Source organism: Maylandia zebra, linkage group LG1 (genome assembly GCF_041146795.1).
Source record: "Maylandia zebra isolate NMK-2024a linkage group LG1, Mzebra_GT3a, whole genome shotgun sequence".
Taxonomy (NCBI): domain Eukaryota; kingdom Metazoa; phylum Chordata; class Actinopteri; order Cichliformes; family Cichlidae; genus Maylandia; species Maylandia zebra.
In genome coordinates, this window is record NC_135167.1 from 38,161,456 (window position 1) to 38,176,576 (window position 15,121).

The 15,121-nt window shown below is 44.7% G+C and overlaps 1 protein-coding gene across 5 annotated transcripts in view; it reads right to left on the reverse strand.

The window, feature by feature from the left end:
* Window positions 1-329: 329 nt before the first annotated feature.
* The window catches only part of large2 (LARGE xylosyl- and glucuronyltransferase 2), a 138,908-nt gene continuing 124,116 nt past the window's right edge, over window positions 330-15,121 (reverse strand). For all 5 annotated transcript variants that reach the window (XM_024803200.2, XM_024803198.2, XM_076885821.1 and 2 more), the window contains 9 exons: window positions 14,010-14,114; window positions 13,713-13,825; window positions 13,176-13,301; window positions 12,618-12,773; window positions 9,676-9,839; window positions 9,311-9,589; window positions 8,422-8,568; window positions 8,129-8,324; window positions 330-4,594 (listed from right to left, as the gene is read on the reverse strand). In XM_024803200.2, coding sequence (XP_024658968.1) covers window positions 4,397-4,594; window positions 8,129-8,324; window positions 8,422-8,568; window positions 9,311-9,589; window positions 9,676-9,839; window positions 12,618-12,773; window positions 13,176-13,301; window positions 13,713-13,825; window positions 14,010-14,114 — 1,484 coding nt within the window. In that variant the 3' untranslated portion in view covers window positions 330-4,396. The remainder of the gene's footprint in view (window positions 4,595-8,128; window positions 8,325-8,421; window positions 8,569-9,310; window positions 9,590-9,675; window positions 9,840-12,617; window positions 12,774-13,175; window positions 13,302-13,712; window positions 13,826-14,009; window positions 14,115-15,121) is intronic.

Sequence of the window (15,121 nt, forward strand, 5' to 3'; positions counted from 1 at the left end):
CTGCAGGCAAAGTTCTGAATCCAATTACTGTATTGTAATTTGCATTAAAAGGGATGAGAGCCATCAGGGGACCTATTCATCCAAAACAATTTGGTTTGTATTTGGAATTTTCACTAGGCCAATTACACACATGGAAGATTCAGCCGGCTTAAAACCACTGACCTTGGCAAATATTCTGAATTCCTGAGGTTCCCAAGACATCCTTGGATCCAAATGCTGCAGCGTTTGTTCATTTAATGCTACTTTAGCGAGCTTGAGGAGTATTTGCATCCTCATGCAGAGCGGAGTCGTGTTTGTCAAGAATGCTGAAAAACTAAATACAGACCAAGTGATAAAAAGGGCAAATTTATTTAAAGCACTTACATAGAAAAATATGATCGATTTGAGTCAACAATAATAAATAGAGCGCCTGACTATCCCCAGGCCCTGTCGGTACAACAGTACAATCAATATCCAGTTTCACAATACAGCAAAGGCACTAGCATTTACCACAATCAACAACACGGCAATAGAGGTGGTGTGGGTGGGAGTGGACAGGGAGCAGGGCTCTTCACGGCACCGTCTGGACTCGTCAAACGGCCGTCACATACACCGTCACTCGTGACCCACCTCCCATGTTTGCCGTATTTGCAGTGGAAATTACACGAGATCTGCTTGAAGTCTTTTCCGCTTGCCTTTCCCTCCCCTCTAAATGCAGGTAGAGATGAAAATTTGTAGAGAATGCTCAAAAACAAAACTACAGCGCGATGCTGCTACAAGCGATAACGCTGCACCTTGGTACTTGTTTTGCTCTCCTGCGCTACAGGGAAGGATGCAAACATCGTGATCAGCCTGCAGGCAGCTCCAACATAACGTTAAACACGGATGCTTCTGAGCATAACTGACCAAAGCGTTCAAATAACCAAAAACTAAACTAAACTGAAGCAGTAGGACTTATCCATCATGTCCAATGCTACATGTCATAACAACATGACAAATGTATTTCATCATACTTTACTGATTGGAAATGTTGGACAGAGCATCATTAAAAACAAACAGAAAATGAATAAAGTCCAACTGAAATAAATATCTTTCTGCAGCACACGGATCAGTTGTGGAAAGTTCAGGAGAAGCATTCTGGTTTGACGGCTGCATTCCAGTTTGCTGCTGTTGGATGTTTACAACTTGAACATGTAGCTGTCAACAGATTTACCGATTCGGACGCTCGCTGTATTCTTGTGATTTTAAAGAAAACCCATTTGTAACCAAGTTATTCAGTTTGATACACGTCAGATATTTTTGACTAGACTGGTTGTGCTCTTAGCTTGGTATCAAGATCTGAACTGGGTGCAGGGTTAGCGTCCCCACTGTAAAGACTAACAAACCACCGGCACAAGATGTCAGCACTGATTTCCACGTGATGACATCCTCAACCACACTTTAAGACTGAATGGACATCATCTTTTGAGAAAATCAGATTTCTTATAATCTTCCTTTTAAAATATTCAGTCACACTGTATTTAATTCTTGATGCTGCACTTTCACGGCTCTGTTACTTTTCTAAATGCATCTGAGCAAAGTGCAAATAAATGTGCATTGGTGGGAAAAAAACTAACCATCTTGACTTTATGAAGCCTCAACTGTCATGGTCTCCGTGCCTGCCGGCCGGCTCCGCATTGCTGCATGTGTTTGTTTTGTTTTCTCTCTCTCTCTGCCTGGGCGGAGCTCACTGTGGGCTCCCGCCCTTGGCCCACACACCTGACAACAATCAGCTGTCATCACCTGAAGCACTATTTGAGGCTGGAGCACAGATCTTCTCGTCGCTGGATGATTGTACTACAGACGTTAGTGATTCTCCCAGCTTATCTGCTTAGTATTTCGTGATTTGTGAGTGACTCCCTTTCCTCTACCACAGACTTTCCTTCCTGGACCTGTGACCTCCCTACCGTGTGAGCGTGTGTGAGTTTGGGCGAGAAGACGAGAGCGAGTGTGAGAGAGCTTCCCCGTGATTCCCTGGAGTTGGATGTTTTCCCTTCACTGTATATATCGTGCACCGGTGTTGTAAATAAACTGTTTTTGGAGACGTCAAACCGCTCTGCTCTTGAGTCCCTACTACCAGTTGTGACATCAACGTACTGAAGCTCTTTTGTGCCAGTAACAGATAAAACAAAACAAAAAAAGCCTTTTGTGTCAGACTTTGACCTGTAACTTTGTTTGGTGGATGTAAACAGCCTTACAAACAAATGTAACACCAAATATTGCTGGACAGGAAGTTTACTGTAATTGCGCTTGATATCCAGTGACCTCATGCTCCGATTTCACTACATCATTAATTCGTCTCCAGTCTCACAGGCCTGCAGGCTCGTCGGGTAAGGAGGAATAACTGGTTGGAGAATGCTTGGTGGTGGGTGACTGCTGTCCCTCAGTGACGTTAATCACAAAGAGTGCTGCACTGAAAACTACCCTGTTATTTCTTTGGTTGCTAGAAGATTGCCATGGTCACCTGTAGTTCATATGGAAGACTAGTCTGCAAACACTCACTAACTAATCGTGAAACTATCAGGTTTCTGGTTGACCTGAAACAGAGAACGTCAGGTGTCAGAGTACAAGTTGTGCATTTCATTGAAAAAATACAACTTTTACTTTGAAGTTTCTCGGGTTTGTGTCGCACTCCTGATAGTTTTACTATCACTCAGTGGTTAGTTAGGGAGCGTTTGCAACTTGGCATTTCACAACAACAACAAAAAAAAACTACGGGGGACCGCATTAACTAAAGCAATCACAAGGTTGTCAGTGCAGGATGTAGTTCTCCAACTGCACCACCCCTCACCAACGTTATTCCTGTGAGGTTTCCAGGTTTATTGACGGGTCTGAGTGACCGAGCCCGTCGCTGATATCATGTAACAGGCTATGACACAAAGTTGGGAACACTACACTACTTTTTTACTCTTTTCTTTTCTCTGTCAGTAAAAATTCAAGCACATCCTGTGTTCTGAGTTAGCCGGTCAGCTGTTTCATTTTAAATAGCTTCAAATCTCATGTAAAATTAGCTTGGAAAAATATTCAATTTGGCAAAGAGAAGAGGACACAGAAGCTTCTTTTTCCTGTTATAATTCAACGTCACCTCCTGATTAGAAGACTCGATCTGCATCAAAATAATCTGACAACAAACTGCAGAAATCCTTCAGATTCTAGTCTGCAGGTAAAGTTGGAATAACAAAAAACTGAACTTTGGCTGCAGAAACATTTCAGCTGGACTTTACAAAAACAGCAGCACAGTGGGTAAAACAGTACAGTAGATGGCACGTACAATCCAGTGATTCAGACACATTATAAATGTAATGGCACAAAAAAATAAGCTCCTGCCCGTCACCGTGCTCCTATTTCAAAGCCAATAGCTTCATCTCATCACTGACAATTATGTGTCGGTGTTGGTCGTGTGAGTTGGTCCCAATTGGTAATGACACATCTCATCAATAATTTTCTGTTTCCAAGGGAGGAATCATGGGAGAAAAATGTAGATTTTTCCAACATGAAAAGAACGTGTTGTGCAACTCTTTACATGCAAGACAGAAGCAAGCGTGACACTGAAGACGAGCTGTAAGCGTGTTGAAGACGTGCCCAGTGATGCAGCTGGATCGCTTGTTCCGTCTCTCTCTCTCTGTCTCACACACACACACACACACACACACACACACACACACACACACACACACAGCACATCCCTGAAGCCCACAGAAGAAACTTAAATCGTTTGACCAGGACACTATGGATTTCTTTATAAGAGGTCAGAAAATATAGAAAGAAAAAAAACTGATTCTTGTGTAAAGCCATAATCAAAACATTGTAAATGCAAATGCTCACTATCATTGGTTCAGATTTGCACTGAAGAAAAAAAAAGAAAAGAAAATATTAAATATCTTAGTAAATATCAGGAAAGTGATAAGGCTTAAATCTTTCTCCAGTTCGACGTGCCTCCCAAATATGATTCCTAATGTCGGAAGTTTTTCCCCCAGGTGCCAAATATCCAAATATCCGTGGAGATCGACTGGTTCACTGTGTGTCTGCTTGAAAAAAGCCCTGATTGTCAAAACAAATTGTAAGAATATGGTTGTTGTTTCCTCGCCTTAAAGCTAGTCCCATCAGTTTCCACTCTCATCTATTGTCCCCTTCGGCCGTGTCAGAGTCCCGCGTTACAAATCCGCAGCTGTGCTGTCCTGTTTTGGTTTTCGTCTCTGCGTCCGGTCCTCAGTCACTCCGAGTTGCAGTCGACTGGAGAATTAATGCACAGGAGCCCGGGGATGCTCAAAAGGGCTGTAAAGCTTATATCCACACTCGATACACTCCAAGCCCCTCCAGCGTCAGTACACGTCGGAGCTCGCAGGGCTGACAGAGCTGCTCTTAACAAGTCTACTTTCTAGATGTTTCTCTGGGCAGTGAGGTACTTGAGAGCTGCAGAGCCATACTTCCTGGACAGATCCTGGTGGAACTCATCCTTCAGGGTGTTCAGACAGTTGCGGTAGCTGGAGCTGGAGCGAAATTTAGAGATGTCGAAGCTGGGAGCGTGGGGCATGTGGATCATGAAAGCATTCGGCAGGACCATCAAGTCATACTCCTGAAAAGAAGAAAGAGATGATAAATGGAGAACAAATGCATTTTCAAATGGATTTCAGCCTCCACTCACAGTTTGGGTAAGTTTATCAAAACACGATGGGACGGGTTAAATACTCCCTTTAAGAATATTAATTTTATGCTACAGTCACGCGGGGGAAAAGCCAAAAATGATGACCAAAATTATCGTGAGTGTGTACACTGAACTTGCAATCTTTGGTTGCCCAGGTCTGCAACAGGAAGGTGATAAAATGGCAATAACCTGGAGTTCATCTGTTATCAGCTTGAAATTTAATGGGGACAGGCTGGCAATTACATGCAATCTCTTTGTGACAATATGGCAATTAACTGTGATCCATTGGTAAAAAATTGCAAATCTTTCCCATTACACAGAAATTCATATTAAATCTCAAACACACATTGCTCCACAATATGGTGAATGGATGTGGACAATGCTTCATTTTAGATTTAGGCTTCATACTGCATCATGGTTAGATGGCTGCTGGAACACAGTCATTTCCCAGCTTCTGGGATGCATAAACTGTACGTTATCTCCCACGAGGAGCATGGTTTTGGTTCTGCTGGAAGTCTTTTTCCTGTTAAAATATGGCGTTATTTTTGTGCCACTATTCTGAGCGCACGTAAAAAAAAGATTGCAGGTGCAAGTGTTGCATTTTGAGGAGAGATTTATTTTGAGCGAAGAAAAGCTAAATTTGAGTGAACAAAATTCATTGCTGCGTGCACACACACACACACACACACACACACACACACACACACACACACACACACACACACACAATAGCAGCCCCTCTCGCTCAGTTTTGCATTTGCGCTCTCTCCCAATGTGTTGCTCGCGCTCTCAACATTTCTGCCCGTGCGCGCTCAGCTCTTTCTGTACACCGTTATATTTGTGCCACAAACCAGCCAATCACAGACTTGGATGCAAAAAAATTTGATTGGCTGTTCTGGTTTCCAATCAGCTCGAAATGGCGAAATGCAATATCCCAGAATGCATTTTGTCCCAAACTCAAACGAGGCAGTGGCGGAGGAACACAGAGTGGCGGAGTTTGAAATATTACTCTTTCTGGGTCACAAAATAAACTTTAAGATATTTTCATGCGAGAATGGTGCTGTGTAAACTTCAAATATCTGCTCGATTCATCAAGACATCACACATTTCCATAAGTGCTCTAACGTTTTCGGAGATGCCTGTTACCCACCAGCTGATCGCATAGCTGGACTGGCCACTGGGCATACCGGACATATGCCTGGTTGGCCGATGATGATTTTTCATTTTTATGTTTGTTTGTTTGTTTTTGTAACAGTATAAACAATGAAAGGTGGTGGATTAGCCAATTGGTCATGATCAACTCTGGGCTGGACCAATTACAATACATCCGTATTGAGGGGAAAAGGAACGCGATTCGTCCCGGACTTCAGCGAGAATGAAAAAAACACCAAAGCTGGAGTTATTCTGGCGTTACGCTGCGCAGCTGCCTCTTCTTCTCTCATTCTCCCCCCTCCCTCTTCTGTTGCTATTTCAATCATGAAACTGATCAATGATCAGCTGATCGTCTCTCTTGTTTGCTTATCACCCACTTCGCGCCAGAAACAGGGAACCAGCAGATGTCGCTCTAAACAACAGCACGTTCAAGCTTGATCAGCTGTTGTTAGAATTTATTTAATATTACTTTCTAGTATCAGCTGATGTTTGCTGGAGCCACAGCTGTAAAAGCTGCTGACCATGATATCGGTTTGGAAACATGAAGCTGATACAAATCATACATGTGTACATCACTGTCACAACATTGTTCGTTTTAGTTCAAAGGCTTTATGATTTATGGTGGTGTAGTCGGCCGAATTTTTGTCAGTTCAGCTTCATACATCATGTTTAACCCGAGTTCCCACCCGGTCAGCTGGTGGTTAACAGGCGTCTCCAAAAACGTTAGAGCACTTATGCATATATGTGATGTCTTGATGAATCGAGCAGAGATTTGAAGTTTACACAGCACCATTCTCGCATGAAAATATCTTAAAAGTTTATTTTGTGACCCAGAAAGAGTAATATTTCAAACTCCGCCACTCTGTGTTCCTCCGCCACTGCCTCGTTTGAGTTTGGGACGAAATGCATTCTGGGATATTGCATTTCGCCATTTTGAGCTGATTGGAGACCAGAACAACCAATCAGATATTTTTGCATCCAAGTCTGTGATTGGCTGGTTTTGTGGCACAAATATAACGGTGTAGAGAAAGAGTTGAATGCGCACGGGCAGAAATGTTGAGAGCACGAGCAACACATTGCGAGTGAGCGCAAATGCAAAAACTGAGCGAGAGGGGCTGCTATTGTGTGTGTGTGTGTGTGTGTGTGTGTGTGTGTGTGTGTGTGTGTGTGTGGATAATAGCAAACACTGAAATACAGTTTTTGCACGCAGGAATGAATTTTGTTCACTCGAATTAAGCTTTTCTTCGCTCAAAATAAATTTCTCCTCAAAATGCAACACTTGCACCTGCAATTTTTTTTTACGTGTGCAGAATAGTGGCACAAAAATAACGCCATATTAAAAGAGACTTCCTCCTTCCCACTAAGGATCCTGCTCATAGGGGATCACTGCAGTACTCTCTGTAATTTGATTTTGATTTGATTTGATTTTTATTTTTATTGATTAGCATTCAAATATCTACGTGAAAACAGAACAAAGATCTACCACAAAGCAAGAAAGCATGAGACAAGGCTAATCAAAAGGTATTGGCTGAAGTAATATAGTAGGACTGTTGCCTTATTTTAAAAAAAGCACATGAATGTTGCTATGAAGTTGCTCAATCATTACATTACACTAAAGGCATACAATAATTTATATGACACTGAGTAAAACAAGCATCTGAGATCCTACAGCCCAGCCAGACTCCCACATACTGACTGTGAGCTCATGTGACACACAGATTACAACTGCAATTAAATTTAATTACATTATACATTATGCATATGAGGCACAGACCAAAGACCATCAGCAAGAAGCTTGATGAGAAGGCGATTAATCAGAAATGGAAGAAATATAAAACGACCATTACTCTCCCCTATGTCTGGACCTCCACATGAGCTCTTGCATCATGGGGTGAAGATGATCATGAGAAAGATGTTGGACCACAGACAACAAGAACACCACACTGGACTGATATCTAGCAGCGCTTGCAAGGTCCTCCTGTTTAAGGAGGCACGTGACTTAGTTTTAAAAATCCAAATGATTCAGAAAAGGCTTGGGAGAGAGCTGTGTGGTCATATGAAACCAAAATCAAGCTCTTTAGCATCAACTCGATGTGCCACGTTTGGAGAAAGAGAAAGTCAAGCATAGAAACATTATACTTTTCTGCTAAGGACGGGACAACTTCACGGACATCTGAGTTGACAAGCGATCAGCGAGAAACACGAAAGGATTTACTTAAATCAGTTTATAACTGATTACTATCCCCCCACCCCACCCAGTCGTTCTTCCCCTGCCATCTTTGACTAGATTATTGTGTACATGAGCACGTTTACCTGTGCATCCAGCTCCATGATATGGGACACCTTGTTCCAGCCAAAGCCCACAAAGCGCTGGTCGTACTCAGGACATTCTCTTCTCACCACAACGTACGGCTCAAAGTCTGGCTCCCACTCCACCTTATAGGGCGTGGTGGCCGTTCGCCATTTGGCATAGTTGGTAGGTGCGTGACCCTTTGGCCACACATGATACCTGTGACAGGCAGGAAGAAGGAGACATTGCCAGTTAAATAATCCTCCAATCATCATCGACTGATCAGAAAAGTTCATTTTGGTTTGTAATTAGAAACCTGAAGGTGTAGAGAGTCCCCATGTCCAGCATGGAGAGCAGCTCGGCTTTGGATTTGGGGAAGGACAGACGGTAACGAAGGGTCTCGAAAGCTGGAACCACCAGAGCCTTCTTTGTGTGAGCCATGTCCATCTGCACCACAGACTTTCTGCAGCAGCAAACAGGAAGTGAGAGGCAGCTAAAGCAGCACGTATCTACCAACAGGGATGACTAAACCCTCGAAAACAGGATTGCAGTCTGAAAGTTCAAAGTAAGTAAAACTTCCAGAAATGCCATGAATAATATATAATGAATGATTTTTGGTTCTTGGTTAGGAAAACTACTCCAAAAGGATTTTATGCAGGACTCATGACTCACCTCTAATGCTGGGCTCAGACTACACAGCACTTTGTGATCAGTGCGTCTCCTATTAGGCGGATATAATCGAGTCAAAAACACTCGCAATGAATTGGCAAATAGACAGAAATCCTAGACCGAATCATGGCAGGAATATCCTGGTGAAAAGGAGGGAAACGTCATCTCTTCTTTGTCCAATAATAATTTTAAGGAGTGTTAAAATATGTCTACTCTTGTTTTCAGTTCATCTTGTGTAGCAGGAGAGCGTCCTCACTGAGGAGCAAACACCGTTTCCACTCGCAGCAATAAGGAAAATGAGTCAGCGCAGAACCAACGGATGTCACAGCGCAGCATTACAACCTCTAAGAACAGCGGAAAGTCAAGGTGTAGGCATCAGAGTTCATTACTCTATTTTATTTTAGTCAGTGGTAAGGTAAGGGTATCAGAAGTACAGTTATAACACCACATCTGTATGTAACACTCTTCAAAAAAACAAACAAAAAAAAAAACAAGCCATGAAAAGGTTTTTTTTACAACAGGACAGTTGGACTTACCTCAGGTAATCATAGAGACCGTACATTGGCAGGAAGTCCACGTCAGTCAGGAACACGTAGGGTGTGTTGGCATTCTTCAGGGCCACGTTCCTCACCAGGTTGACCGGGTAGAACTGGCCCTCCTTGTAGACAATGTGGTAACCCACGTTCTTGCGGTTCTTGAGGACCTCGGAGGCCTGGGCATAACGCAGGAACTGCTGAGCCTCAGCGTCAGACATGTAGAGAGCTAGGCTGATGGGGCCTTCCCAGTGCTTACAGATGGCTTCCAGCATCTGCAGCCTGTAGCAGGCACACACGGTCATTTCACACATTTTAAAGCACACAGATCCAAGCCAGGAGATGATTACAGTACACGGGTTCAGTACCTGTCCATGGAGAGCTGGGCCACCAGAGTGATGTCAGTGTTGTCCTCAGTGGGCGTGTAGTCATACTGCAGGAAATACAGGTGAACTCGGTGCACTGTCAGTCGCTCTCGACGGAAGTCGTAACACTGATCGTCCTCGTCCAGCTCCTCCAGAGCCTTTTGTAGCTGAGCAAAAGTACACACAGTTACAACATCCATCCATCCATTCGCTTCCGCTTATCCTTTTCAGGGTCGCGGGGGGCACTGGAGCCTATCCCAGCTGTCATGGGGCGAAAGGCAGGGTACACCCTGGACAGGTTGCCAGTCTGTCGCAGGGCCACAGTTACAACAATTAAATGTCATTTTCAATTTCCTTTATCTTCTAACCCAACGGTCCCCAACCCCCGAGCCACCAGCCGGTACCGGTCCGTGAGTCGTCTGTCATTAGAATAGAATAGAATAGAATAGAATTCCACTTTATTGTCATTGCACATGTCATAGGTACAGGGCAACGAAATGCAGTTTGCATCCATCCAGAAGTGCTTTAGCCATGATATAGATATATCTTCCTTCCTGTAGATGTCCTTTATGGCAGGAAGTGGTGCTCCGGCGATGCGCTGGGCAGTTTTCACGCCCCTCTGCAACGCCTTCGGGTCCGAGGCAGAGCAGTTCCCGTACCAGACTGTTATACAGTTGGTCAGGATGCTCTCGATGGTGCAGCGATAGAAGTTCACCAGGATGTCTGAGGACAGGTGGTTCTTCCTCAGAGTCCTCAAGAAGAAGAGGCGCTGGTGAGCGTTCTTGACCAGCTTGGAGCAGTTGGTCGTCCAGATCAGATCCTCGGAGATGTGAACTCCCAGGAACTTGAAGCTGCTCACACGCTCCACAGCCGTCCCCTTAATGTAGGTGGGCGGATGTGGGTCAGCATTCCTCCTGTAGTCCACGATGAGCTCCTTGGTCTTCTCAGTGTTAAGCAGCAGGTTGTTTGTGTCACACCACTCACCCAGACGATCCACCTCCTCCCTGTAGGTCACCGTGGTGTCATCTGCAAACTTAATGATGGTGTTAGAACCACCGGCAGGTCTGCAGTCGTGGGTGAAGAGGGAGTAGAGGAAAGGGCTCATCACACAGCCTTGTGGTACACCGGTGTTCATTGTGATTGTAGATGAGCAGCGGTTATCCAGCCGGACATGTTGGGGGCGGTTGGTCAGGAAGTCCAGTAACCATTTGCACATGAGGGAACTGATTCCCAGGTCTGTCAGTTGTGAGTTGTGAGGGGTGGATTGTATTGAATGTTGAACTGAAGTCTATAAACAGCATTCTGGTGTAGGTGTTGTTGTTGTCCAGGTGTGAGAGGACAGAGTGCAGTGCGATGGAGACTGCATCCTCTGTGCTCCTGTTTCTGGCGGTATGCGAATTGGTGGGGGTCCAGGGTGGGGGGGAGACAGGATTTGAAGTGTGCTAGGACCAGCTGCTCTAAGCACTTAGTGATGATGGGGGTGAGTGCTACTGGGCGGTAGTCATTGAGGCTAGATGGGTTGGAGTTTTTGGGTATTGGGACGATGGAGGTGGATTTGAAGCAGGCCGGTACCACAGCGTGGGCCAAAGACAGGTTGAATGTGTCTGTGAGCACTCCTGCAAGCTCCCCAGAACACGCTCTGAGAACACGCCCGGGGATGCCATCAGGACCTGCAGCCTTGTGGACATTGATCCTGTTCAGCACCGCTCCTACATCGGTGGAGGAGAGAGTCAGAGGTTGGTGGTCTGGCGTCATGTCTGCTTTGGTTGTGGTTGTTGGATTCCCTCGCTCAAAACGAGCATAAAGGTTGTTGAGCTCGTTGAGGAAAGAGACGTCAGAGGATGCGGGGGAGGGTTTGGTGGTCCTGTAGTCTGTGATGGTCTGGAGTCCTTGCCACATGCGTCGGGGGTTGGAGTTGGAGAAGTGTTCTTCTACCTTCTTTTTGTAATGGTGTTTGGCTTTTTTGATGCCCTTCTTTAGCTTAGCCCTGGCTGTACTGCAGGCGTGTGCATCTCCTGACCTAAAGGCGGTGTTGCGGGCCTTCAGGAGGAGACGAACATCCTGGTTCATCCAAGGCTTCTGGTTGGGGTACATGGTGATCCGTTTCTGGGTGGTGACACTGTCTGTGGTTTTGGAGATTAGGTGGAGCTCATGCACCAAGCGTTGTTAATATAAATGCACAAACCTCCACCTCTGGTCTTGCAGGAGTCATCTGCTAGCCTGTTGGCTCGGTGTGTGTGTTAAGGCTCGGGTGTGAAATTCATGGTTTTCAGGGTTTTTATCGTTATTTTTTTAATATTTTTTATCGTTAACTCGGTTTTCCTGGATCTTTTCCCGAGTGTTATGAATAAATCTTCTTTTTTGGTACTGGTTTTATTTTGTTGTATTTATACGCAACACCTTAAAGGCTGGTCTGTGAAAATATTGTCGGACATAAACCAGTGGCACAAAAAATATTTTCTGTCTCTGTCTGTCCTAGCTCTCTCTTTCTTCCCCAAACACCCTCCTTTATCAAAAAAACAAAACAAAAGATAAAAACATATTGCAAACAAGATTTGTCCTGCAGACTAATCTCATGGGAATCGACTGGAAAACGATACATGCACATGTGTTTAGCTGACAGGTAACATCATAAATATTTAACAAATAAACTTCACTACTACTACTACTAGATACTTTAGGCAACAGTGGAAACCACGACGCTGCCCCCGTACAATATTACTCAGCAAAGGCCACAAAGTGAAGTAGAGACAGATCAGCTGACCTCAGCTCGGCACAGCCCTGAACTGGACGAGCAGATAAGAAAACAGGTGGATGTTATTGTTTCCTGCCTGACACAGTCTGAGTGATGTTTGAAATATTTTCCCCCAATGTTAAATGATTACTCTCAGATGTTTGCTACTGTCACAAATATCGCCCGTGTGTGTGTGTGTGTGTGCGCCAACCTTGACGCTCTCTGGACTGGCCTGCGTCGGGCAGCCGAACAGTTCCCGTCTCAGCAGGTTTCCATCATACTCCAAGAAGGTCAGGTAGAGGTTCCTGAAGAACTCCACGTGTTTGTTTTTGACGCGGAGCTTCTTAGGAGAGTTCCAGTGGATCACCTGAAACCATAACAAATGGTAAATGGACTGTATTTGTATAGCGCTTTTCTAGTCCTTAAAGCGCTTTGGGGTAAGCGCTTTACACAACCAGTCATCCACCCATTCACACACTGGTGATGGCAGCTACATTGCAGCCACAGCCACCCTGGGGCGCACTGACAGAGGCGAGGCTGCCGGACACTGGCGCCGCCGGACCCTCTGACCACCACCAGTAGGCAACGGGTGAAGTGTCTTGCCCAAGGACACAACGACCAAGACTGTCTGAGCCAGGGCTCGAACCGGCAACCTTCCGATTACAAGGCGAACTCCCAACTCTTGAGCCACGATTGCAAGTTTCTGCTACTCAGCCTGACGGCAGCCTGTGGCAGTAAACGACAAACCTGATGGTGCGAGCTGGCGTACCTTGAGGTCAGACACCTCGGTGTAACACTGCTCGGAGCGCGTGTGATCAGACAGCTGAACGTTCCAGAAGCAGGGAAGCTGGTGCACCAGGACTGGGTTCTGCTTTATGAAGGCGTTGAATATGTCCTGCACACAGACAACACACCGCTTTATCAAGAGCCTCAATCCTTTTAACACTAGGATTACTTTGTAGACATGCATAGATCAGAGCTGCTGATGTTTGTGATGATGTAAACAGAATCAAATTTGTGAAAGCATGACTCATCGTGGCCTCAGGGTCTAATTCTGCAGCCCTGCTCTCCAAGACAACAAAAAAATAGTCTTTAAAAAATTCAATAAAGCTCAACAAACACAAGACTGTAAAACACCAACAGCTCGTCAGTGCCAGGATGATGCCACTGATGAGCTGTATACGTGGGCGCCGAGGCGACGGAGTCACAATCAAAGGAGTCCTCACCCAGAATCAGTTACAGTGAAGGCCACAGACTGATGACGGTGTGTAATGAGTTGACAATCCTGTTTGGAGGTATCCCTAACCTGATCAGCGAGTGATGTACTGAGCATGCTCATAAGTTCCCTCTCTGCCGTCAGCCTCCACATCTGCTCCCAACCGATTCGCCGCAGTCTCTCCAAGTACAGAAGAATGACGCCTGAAACCACGAAGCAGGACACTGGCTAACAATGTGACATTAACTTAAAACGTTCACTTTGGGCTAAACGTTCACTCTTCAAACACTGAGGTTCTTTGTGCTGTTAGGAATGAGACGACATCAGGTTCTGTGCTGTTTGGAGCAAACCTGCCAGCCTCAGAGATTCGATCAAAAACCCGTTTACCTGTGTTGAAGCCTCTTCCCAGCGCAGGCCACGGTTTGTGGTTTTTCCATAAGTTGCCCAAGTACCAGTCACTTTGATTCTCCACCAGACCAATCACCTGCTTATCTGTGAATGAAACAACCATCAGCTGAGGAGCAAAAATTTCAGGAAACATTCTTCTTTTTCAACAAGTTTTTCCCCTCAACAGTTCACAAACATAATAAACTTAAATGAGCGTCAGTGTTCACAGTAACCAACTGCTTTCATCATTCATTCAGCTAGTTTAAAAAAAATTCTAATTTCTTATTTGATAACTGATATCGAGGCGTCACATACTAAACAGCAGCCACTCTGCTGGCAGCGTCTGCCCGCTAATGAATCTAAAACCCACAGATACATCCGTACGTCTGTGGTCTGCTTGAGGAGATTTTCAGTAACAGTAACTTATTGATGGTTTTCGATACGTGTGATGGTACACAGCAGTCCTAAAAATAAAAACAGCATTGATTTGAAATTTTCATAAACCCACAATTTATTCACAGTAGCACACAGAAAACAAAACTTTACATTGAGATATTTTATTATTTCATGAAAAAAAATAGCTCATTTTGAAATTGATGGCAACAAAAGAACATTTTGTAACTAATTAGGCTAATTGGCAACAGGTCTTTAACATGGCATAAAAAAGAGAAGCAGAGAGGTTCACAAATCTGTAAAAACTCTGTCTTCAAATTCTTTGTGGAACAATTTCAGAATAATGTTCCTCGATGGAAAATTGTGTCTAGAGTACATAATATCATCAAGCGATTGTGTGAATCTAAACATTCAGACACATTAACACTCCAATGGATAGATCAGAGAGCAACTTGGGCTAAGACGGGGATCGAACACCAACCTTCCAATTAGCAGATAACCTGCTCAACCTCCTGAGCTACAGCCACACCACATAGTCAACACATCCTCTGGACTAAAGAGGAAATCGGTCAGCTGGCTTGTTATCAGCACTCAGTTCAAAAGCCCAGATCTTCGATTGTAGGGCGGTGCATTAGTGTCTGTGGAACTGGCAGCTGTTGTTACAAAGAGACCGAATGCTACAGTGCGGTAAACATGTCCTGCTGCCATAAAAGTCAAAA